At 46.3% G+C, this 10,215-nt stretch overlaps 1 protein-coding gene across 2 annotated transcripts in view; it reads right to left on the reverse strand.

Moving 5' to 3' along the window:
* PPP6C (protein phosphatase 6, catalytic subunit) overlaps positions 1-8,147 on the reverse strand; it is a 53,921-nt gene extending 45,774 nt beyond the window's left edge. For both annotated transcript variants that reach the window (XM_011988685.1, XM_011988684.1), the window contains exon 1: positions 7,646-8,147. In XM_011988685.1, the coding sequence (XP_011844075.1) occupies positions 7,646-7,720 (75 nt within the window). In that variant the 5' untranslated portion in view covers positions 7,721-8,147. The remainder of the gene's footprint in view (positions 1-7,645) is intronic.
* Positions 8,148-10,215: the final 2,068 nt, after the last annotated feature.

Genomic DNA, 10,215 nt, shown 5'->3' on the forward strand with positions numbered 1-10,215 from the left:
AAAAAAAAAAAAAAGAATTTTCCAGTTTAATAACGGAGATAGACATATTTGCTATCACACAAGACAGAACACTCTAAGTGGTAAAATGGGGCAATAAAATGCTAAAGCAATGTCAGTGTGGAAAGGGAACAATAGGGATTTTAAAATAGCAAATAAACTCAGATGTGTACTCTGTTGAGTCACTATGGCAAAAATCACTTGAAACTCACCAAGTCCTGACCCTGATGATATCTGTTCTGCCTATCACAAGGACTGTGTAAATCACAGAACCAACATGAAGGGTCTCTCAAAACTATAAGTGGCTATGTAAATTCTAATCATTGTTAATAAATTCTGACTGTGGAACCTAGGAGTCCTGCATAGAGGAAGTGCCATCTGAGCTAGAGCTCAGAAGGGAGGTAAATAGAGGGCATACAAGGTGTTCTATAGAAGCAGCTTAAATGATAGTTGTAAATGTGAACCCTGAAGCCAGACTGCCTAGGTTTGAAACCCACCCATTCACTTACTTACTAGCTGTATGACTTTGGAAAGTTACTAAATCTGTCTGAATTTTGGTTACCTGTCTGTAAAACAGAGCAAATATCAGTATTCAATTCACAACATTATGAGTATTAAACAATTTCATATGTGTACTGTATAATTATTTTAATAAACAGGTGAAAGTAGACTGAGCAGAAGCAAAGAAACAGGGAAGTATGGGGCATGTTATCAGAAGACGGCAGTCCAGTGTGCTTAAAACAGAAAGTACAGTTTAAAAAAAAAACCAAAAACAGTGGGCCGGGCGCGGTGGCTCATGCCAGTAGTCCCAGAACTTTGGGAGGCCAAGACAGGCAGATCACGAGGTCAGGAGTTTGAGGCTAACCTGACCAACATGGTGAAACCCGGTCTCCACTAAATATACAAAAATTAGCCAGGCATGGTGTGGCATGCCTGTAATCCACTACTCAGGAGGCTGAGGCAGGAGAACTGCTTAAACCCGGGAGGCAGAGGTTGCAGCGAGCCAATTATCATGCCACTGCACTATAGCCTTGGTGACAGAGTGAGACTCCATCTCAAAAAAAAAAAAAAAAAGGTGATGTAGTGGAAGATGTACCTAGAAAAACATGCTATAAGGCATCCTAAAAAATCATAAATTATATCAGAAAGAGCTCTGAACACAGAGCCTTTCAAATCAAGTTCTGGATGTCACTGATTAGCTGTACATCCTCAGGCAAATCATAGACTAGAAAGCTCAGTTTCTCTCTATATAAAGTGAGAAGAGTACAGTACTAAATGAATTTTGATTCTCCTTCAGCTCTGAAATTCTAAGAAAAAGACTAGGAAGCAGTCAACAATTTACACTGTCCCATCTAACAGCTACCGCCACACAGGGCTAATGAGTACCTGAAATGTAGCTGGTCCAAATTGGGATGTACTGTAGGTGTAAAATAGACACATGTACTAGAATTAGTACCCAAAAAAGGCAAAATGTTACATTAATAACTTTATATTGATTACATCTTGAAATTGGGTTAAAATATTACTAAAAAAAATTTATCTATTTTTATACTTTTTTTCTTTAGACAAGAGTCTTGCTCTTATTGCCCAGGCTGGAGTGCAATGGCATGATCTTGGCTCACTGCAACCTCGGCCTCCCGGATTCAAGTAATTCTCCTGCCTCAGCTTCCCAAGTAGCTGCGATTACATGTATGCACTACCATGCCTGGCTAATTTTTGTATTTTTTTTTTAGTAGAGATAGATTTCACCATGTTTTGGCCAGGCTGGTCTTGAACTCCTGACCAAAAGTGATCTGCCCACCTTGGCTTCCCAAAGTGCTGGAACTACAGGCGTGAGCCACCATGCCTGCCTACTTGTTCTTTTTTTGAGATGGAGTTTCACTCTTGTCACCCAGGCCGGAGTGCAATGGCACAATCTCTGCTCACTGCAACCTCTGCCTCCCGGGTTCAAGCGAATTCTCCGGCCTCAGCCTCCTGAGTAGCTGGGATTATAGGCACCCACCACCACACCTGGCTAATTTTTGTATTTTTAGTAGAGATGGGGTTTCGCCATGTTGGCCAGGCTGGTCTCGAACTCCTGACCTCGTGATCCACTCGCCTCAGCCTACCAAAGTGTTGGGATTACAGGCATGAGACAGCACACCTGGCCTGTTTTTATACTTTTTAAAAATGTGGCCCAGTCATGGTGGCTCACATGTATAATCCCAGCACTTTGGGAGGCCTAGGTGGTAGGACTGCTTTAGGCCAGGAGTTCGAGGCCAGCCTGGGTAACAAAGCATGACTCCATCTCTACAAAAAAATTCAAAAAGTTAGCCAGGCATGGTAGTACATACCTGAAGTCCTAAGCTACTCAAGGGGCTGAGGCAGGAGGATTACAGAGGCCCAGGAGTTTGAGGCTGCAGTGACTCATGTCTGCACCAGTGCACTCCACCATGGGAAACAAAGTGAGATGCTATCTCAAAAAAATAAATTAATTAACTGCCACTAGAAAATTTGAAGCTTACATTTGTGAGCATAATATTTCTACTGGAGAACATTGTTATAAGACTATTCTCATAAGACAAAGGAGACTGTAATTCTGTGGCCAAAAGACAAATGAAATGTGGCCATAAGGACAAACAAGGTATAAGAAAGGATCTTGCAAACATAGAAAACACTCTTCCAGCCCCATACAAAGCCAGGTGCATCCCTAACTGTTGCGTTCAGCTGTCCTCAGTGTATCTGAAGAAAAATTCACTGCAAAACCAAATAACTCAGCCAGGCACCACCGTACCTGCAATCCCAGCACCTTGAGAGGCCGAGTCGGGCAGATTATTTGAGGTCAAGCGTTAAAGACCAGCCTAGCCAACATGGTGAAACCCCATCTCTACTACAAATACAAAAATTAGCTGGGCGCGGTGGCACGTGCCTATAATTCCAGCTACTTGGGAGGCTGAGGCAGAACTGCTTGAACCTGGGAGGTGGAGACTCCAGTGAGCTGAGATGGCACCACTGTACTCCAGCCTGGGCAACAGAGCTAAACTCAGTCTCAAAAAAAAATAAAAATAAAAAAACCTCAGGTAAACATGTCACCCTTAAGAACTGTACAAGAGATTAGACAACCTCCAAGTTATAGAACCCCTGCTCCCCAAAAATATTAATACTTCAATATAGGTATTCAGTAAACCTGCCTTTATCATTAATTCTTCCACTTGGTCAGGTATGGAATCTGTACCTTTTGTTAATCTCTCTGAAATCTTTCTTGTGGATAAAATCACATGAACTCTTTATAAGAAAGGTTACACTGTGGTCCATTCACTTTCACGTCTTTTTTTTTTTTTGAGACAGGGTCTCGCTCTGTTGGCCAGGCTGGAGTGCAGTGGCACGATCTCAGCTCACTGCAACCTCCCTCTCCTGGGGTTAAGCAATTCTCCTGCCTCAGCCCCCTGGCCCACGTATGTCATTCTTACTCCTTCAAAACCATTATGTAGGCTGGGCACGGTGGCTCACGCCTGTAATCCCAACACTTTGGGAGGCTGAGAAGGGTGGATCACCTGAGGTCAGGTGTTCGAGACCAGCCTGGCCAACATGGTGAAACCCCATCTCTACTAAAAATACAAAAATTAGCCAGGGGTGGAGGTGGGTGCCTGTAATCCCAGCTACTCAGGATGCTGAGGCAGGAGAATCGCTTGAATCCGGGAGGGGGAGGTTGCAGTGAGCTGAGAACATGCACCTGCACTCCAGCCTGGGCGACAGCAAGACTCCATCTCAAAAAAAACAAATAGGTTGGCCGGGCGTGGTGGCTCAAGCCTGTAATCCGAGCACTTCTGGAGGCTGAGACATGCGGATCACAAAGTCAGGAGATCGAGACCATCCCAGCTAAAACGGTGAAACCTTGTCTCTACTAAAAAATACAAAAAACTAGCCCGGCAAGGTAGCCGGCGCCAGTAGTCCCAGCTACTCGGGAGGCTGAGGCAGGAGAATGGCGTAAACCCGGGAGGCGGAGCTTGCAGTGAGCTGAGATCCAGCCACTGCACTCTCCGTCTCAAAAAAAAAAAAAAAAAACAGGTCAGGCGCGGCGGCTCACACCTATAATTCCAGCACTTCGGCAGGCCGAGGTGGGCACATCATCTGAGGTTGAGAGTTCGAGACCAGCCTGACCAACATGGAGAAACCTTCTCTCTACTAAAAATACGAAATTAACTGGGCGTGGTGGCGCATGCCTGTAATCCCAGATACTCAGGCTGAGGCAGAAGAATCCCTTGAACCCAGGAGGCGGAGGTTGCAGTGAGCCAAGATCGCGCCATTGCACTCCAGCCTGGGCAACAAGAGAGAAACTCTGTCTCAAAAAAACAAACAAACAAACAAAAACAGTTATGTAGATTTGATCCAGTACTAGTGATGTGACCATTTCCAACTTAGCGAAACACAAATTGTGATTACATCTGGAACATCCTGTGCATTTAGTATTTGATCTAGTATCTCCATCTTCTAATCAATTTAAAATACAGGTAAATTTCTGTCTTCTTTTCTACCAGAACAAATCTTTTCCATCATGTTCATTAAGTGGCCTCAATAATTTCTTTTCTTAATAGCATCTTTTATTTTGCCTTTACAGCCTCAGAAAAAATACTCCTGGCATACTTTCTTGTCCTAATTTTAGGTTGCACTCCATGCCAAGAAACAGAAACAAAATTAAGCTTCTTTAAATACACCACAGATGAGCAACACAACAAATTAATCTGATAAAAACATTTCCAAGACAGAAAAAAAGTCTCAACTTATAAAGAAAAATTCAGAATTATTTTGTCTTGGTTGCCCAAAATACATATTTTTAAGTTTATTAAGAAACAGATACAAGCTGAGTACAGTGGCTCATGCCTGTTATCCCAGCATTTTGGGAAGCTGAGGTGGGAGGATCACTTGAGCCCAGGAGTTCAAGACTGGCCTGGGTAACATAGCAAGACCCTGTCGCTACCAAAAAAATAAATAAAAATTAGCTGGGCATGGGGACATGTGACTGTGGTCCCAGCTACTCAGGAGGCTAAGGTGGGAAGACTGCCTGAGCCCAGGAGGTCGAGGCTGCAGTAGGCCATGATTATGCTACCACACTACAACATGGGTGAGAGTGAGACCGTCTCCCTGCTCAAAAAAAAAAAGATAAAAAGATTTTTAAAATTTCTAAGAAAAAAAACAAACAAATACAAGTCAAGTACAATGCAGGAAATAAAATGGTCTAAAAACTATACTTCCTTAAGAAGGAAATCTAATGTTTATCAAACTAAGAGGTACAAAGAAGTCCAACAGATTACCTTTTTTTTGACACAGAGTCTCCCTCTGACACCCAGGCTGGAGTGCAGTGGCGCAATCTTGGCTCACTGCAACCTCTGCCTCCCTGGTTCAAGCAATTCTCCTGCCTCAGCTCCCAAGTAACTGGGATTACAGGCACCTGCCACCACCCCCAGCTTATTTTTGTGTTTTTAGTGGAGACGGGGTTTCACCATGTTGGCCAGGTTGGTCTCGAGCTCCTGACCTCAAGTGATCCACCTGCCTCAGCCTCCCAAAGTGCTGGGATTACGCCACCGCGCCCTAGACACATTTTCATAAAAAGCAACATTTTATTCATCATAAACACAAAGTTCAAAAAAGCTTTACGCATGATAAATAAAAAGAAAAAATTCCATGTCAATTCACTGACATGCAATAGTCAACCTCACCTACGGGATTAATAATGCTACTAAGAGGTCTGGTTAGTTTTCCATGAATTGGATCCCAAAGCTAGTTGTATTCTTATTCCCTTAAAAAAAAAACACATAGCAGAAAGAAGTTACAAAAGGAGTGTCTGAAGGACTCAGATGAGCACGAATGCTACATTACTACTAACGAAGGCTGTCCTTATTTTAAATTATTCTATTAAAAATGGGAGAATGCAGAGGAATGACTCCCCTGTCATATGCCACACAAAATTAACAGGTAAGTACAATTCAGTCACATTCATAACACCATGTGTGGCCTCAAATATTATGCATACTTGTTGACTGATGTTAAGTATCAACTTACTGTACAAAGAAGAAATAAAACAAAACCCACAGTAATATATTTCTTTAAGAATACACTGAGCCGGTGTCCGGCGCGGTGGCTCACGCCTGTAATCCCAGCACTGTGGAAGGCCGAGGTGGGCGGATCACGAGGTCAGGAGATCGAAACCATCTTGGCTAACACGGTGAAACCCCGTCTCTACTAACAATACAAAAAAATTAGCCAGGCGTGATGGCGGGCGCCTGTAGTCCCAGAGACTCGGGAGACTGAGGCAGGAGAATGGCATGAACCCAGCAGGAGGAGCTTGCAGTGAGCGGAGATCGCGCCACCGCACTCCAGCCTGGACGACAGAGGGAGACTCCGTCTCCAAAAAAAGAAGAATACACTGAGTCGGATAAATACTAGCACGAGCTGATAAGCACTGCTAGAAACCTAAGTTCTGATTTCAGCAAATGCATAGAAACACTTTTCAAAAAAGCAGTATACCCTAGGCGGGGCACGGTGGCTCAGGCCTGTAATACAAGCACTTTGGGAGGCCGAGGCGGGCAGATCACTTGAGGTCAGGAGTTCAAGACCAGCCTGGCCAACATGGCGAAACCCTGTCTCTACTAAAAATACAAAACAGCCGGGAGTCGTGGTGGGCGCCTGTAATCCCACCTAGTCGGGAGGCTGAGACAGGACAATCGCCTGAACCCAGGAGGCAGAGGTTGCAGTGAGCAAGATCGCACCACTGCACTCGAGTTTGGGGGACAGAGTAAGGCTCTATCTCAATTTAAAAAATAATAATAATTAAAAAGTTTTTAAAAAAGAAAAGCAGTATACCAAAGCCATTCCTTACCCATACATACATTTACTCTTACTTGGACTCAGGAGTAACAAAGAATTCACCTCCTTTAGAAAATCAAGAAAATGAAATGTTGAGTTCAGAAGCGGTTAAGGAAAAAGTATTTGTATTTATTGAGAACCAACTACTTTATCCACTTCAGTAACCTCAACAACATATTCAAAAACGGGATTCACCTCTGAATTAGCAAAAGAAAACCGACGATCCTAAAAAGCAATTTGGAGGAGTGGCAAAGAAAGAGCTGACGTTCGTTCCCGTCAGTACCAAACCACTCGGGCCCACCGCCTGCCCCTTCCTCAGAGACCTAAACACATTGGAGCCGCGTTCCGGGAGCCGGTGCCATCTCCTGTCAGACGCCGGCCACTCCGCGCTCCTGTCACTTCCAGTGGTGGCGACCCCATCCCGAGGGCACTGCCGCGGGGGCTCGGCTCCGACTGCGGGAGACCCGGGGATGGGGTGGTGAGCCGAGTCTTCTAAGCAAAGCTGTTACAGCTGCGGGTCCTGGGGCAGCCCGAAGGCCAGAAGGGGCGACCCTGGGGCAGAGGCCGCGACATCCCTCGGGATCTCCACCGAGGCAACTGGGACAGCATTCGGGGGACTCGGCTCCCCCGACCCTCGGCGTGACGCCGGGTCGGACCGGGTCGCTTGGCATTGGGGCAGGCCCTCCACCGCGACGGGACGGGATACCCAGCGGGGGTCCCGGAGAAAGGAAGGGCGGGCCGCCGGGCGCCCCACAGCCGGAAGGGGCGAGCCCGCAAACAGGGCTCCCGCCCCAGCAGGGCTCACCTTCAGGTCGTTCTCTGGCAGGTACTTGCACAGCCGCGCTATCTCCACATACTTGTCCAGGTCTAGCGGCGCCATTTTAGGAATAACAAGCCGCGGCAACAGCAGCGGCGGCGGCGGTAGAAGCGGCGACGGCAGCGGCGGAGGCCGAAGCCGGAACTTTCCCTGCGTCACGTCCGGCCCGTGAGTGGCGTCTGCGCAGCGCCGTTAAAGCTCGACCCGCTTCTCCCCGCTACCTCGGTACGCCCGGCGCCCCCTCTGGCAGAACCCCGGCTACAGGGCCCAAGAGACTCCCCTTCGATCTACCCCGCGAACCTGCTGGGACCCGTAGTCGTCTGCCGCGGGGCGTGCTGGGATGTGTAGTTTTCAGTTGTGGACAGCCACCTGCCCTCTTTTCCTCCCTTTTCTCCAGACTTCCACCTGCCGGCAGCCGGCCAGGCTTTTCCGAGGCAAAACGGCGGAGTAGGTGGTCCTAGCCACTCACTGGTTTCTTTTTCCAACCCTTTTAAGCACTCTTTCGCCAGAATATCTTAACAGTTGGGTAAGCCTGGCCGTTTGCACCTTTCCAAGTCCCTGTGAAAACCTCGCCTAAGCCTGTGGCAGAGATGTCAGGCTCCAGTCTTCCAGTCTGAAAGGAAGGGAAACAAATATTAAAGGGTTTCTTATGCTAAATGCGATACAAATGCTGTTTTTCCATTTAATCTTCGTAACGATTGATAGGAAAGTGAGGCTTGGAGGCTTTAAGTAGTTTACCCCAAATCTCACAGGGAACAAAATGGTGGGACCAAGATTGGAAAAATGGCTTAAGCTTAAGCGTACTTCCAATGAGAATCCCACAAGGACATGGAGTTTTTTGCTGTAACTCCAGCACTGAGAACAGTACCTGGTACTAGCATACCTTCAGCATTCGTTTATTCAAGCACTCTTTATTGAGCAACAAAGATGTGCCAGGTACAGCTGCAGGCGCTTGCAACACTTCATGAACAAAATAGACAAAGATCTCTATCCTATCCGTAGCTACAAAAAATACCAAAATTAGCCGGGCGCGGTAGTGCGTGCTTGTGGTCCCAGCTACTCTGGAGGCTGAGGAAGGAGAATCGCTTGAGCCGGGAGGCGGAGGTTGCAGTGAACCGAGATCGCGGCACTGCACTCCAGCTTGGGCGACAGAGCGAGATCCTCCTCAAAAATAAATTAGTAAAAGGTGGCCGGGCCCTGTGGCTCACGCCTGTAATCCCAGCACTTTGGGAGGCCGAGGCGTGCAGATCCCGAGGTCAGGAGATCGAGACCATCCTAGCTAACAAGGTGAAACCCCGTCTCTACTAAAAATACAAAAAGAAATATGCGGGGCGTGGTGGCGGGCGCCTGTAGTCCCAGATATTCGGGAGGCTGAGGCAGGAGAATGGTGTGAACCCGGAGGCGGAGCTTGCAGGGAGCTGAGATCCCGCCACTGCACTCCAGCCTGGGCGACAGAGCGAGACTCTGTCCCAATAAATAAATAAATAAATAATAAATAAATAAATCAGTAAAAGGAAGCTGCTGTATGGGACTAGGGGTGGGGGTACAATGGCTGTAGCTAAGAGACCAGTTAGGAGACTGTTATGTAATCCAATAGTAGCAGGCGCTCAATAAATATTTGTTGCTCAAGAGTTCCTGGAATGAATCCTCTTGCTCTCTAAAGTGTATTTTGTGAACAAATGGCTAACCCTTAGTGAGATATCTGTGTGAACTTCTTTGTATTATCCTTGTAACTGTTCTGAAAGTATGAAATTGTTTCAAAGTAAAATTAAATTTTTAAAGTTTGTTACAGAATGAATGATGCCCACAAGTATTCATTTCTTCATTCATTCAACTAATAGTTATATAGTGCCTATTGGCCAGGCCGCAGTGGCTAACGCCTGTAATCTCAGCACTTTGGGAGGCCAAAGCAGGCAGATCACCTGAGGTCAGGAGTTCAAGACCGCCTGACCAACATGGTGAAACCCCATCTCTACTAAAAATACAAAATACTCGGGAGGCTGAGGTAGGAGAATCACTTGAATTGCTTGAGGCGGAAGTTGCAGTGAGCTGAGATGGCGCCACTGCACTCTAGCCTGGGCCACAGAGTGAGACGCCATCCCAAAGAAAAAAAGAAAAAAGAGGTTACACAGTGCTTACGATGTGAATAAAACAGATATGATCCCCGCCCTAATTAGGCTTACAATCTGCTGGGAAGAGACAAACAGTATTTATTTATTTACATTTACTGTTTTATTATTAATATAAAGGATATTACAAAGGATACAAATGAAGAAATGCATAGGGTAATTTAAGTTTTTTTGTTGTTGTCGAGGCCGGGTGCAGTGGCTCACCCGGTGGGCAGATCGCTTGAGGCCAGGAATTCAAGACCAACCTGGCCAACATGGTGAAACCTGATCTCTACTAAAAATACAAAAATTAGCTGTGCATGGTGGTGCATGCCTGTAATCCCAGCTACTTGGGAGTCTGAGGCATGAAAATCGCTTGAACCCAGGAGGTGGTGGGGGTTACAGTGAGCTGAGATCGTGCCACTGCACTCCAGCCTGGCCAACAGAAAA

Source organism: Mandrillus leucophaeus, unplaced genomic scaffold (assembly GCF_000951045.1).
Source record: "Mandrillus leucophaeus isolate KB7577 unplaced genomic scaffold, Mleu.le_1.0 Scaffold335, whole genome shotgun sequence".
Classification (NCBI taxonomy): domain Eukaryota; kingdom Metazoa; phylum Chordata; class Mammalia; order Primates; family Cercopithecidae; genus Mandrillus; species Mandrillus leucophaeus.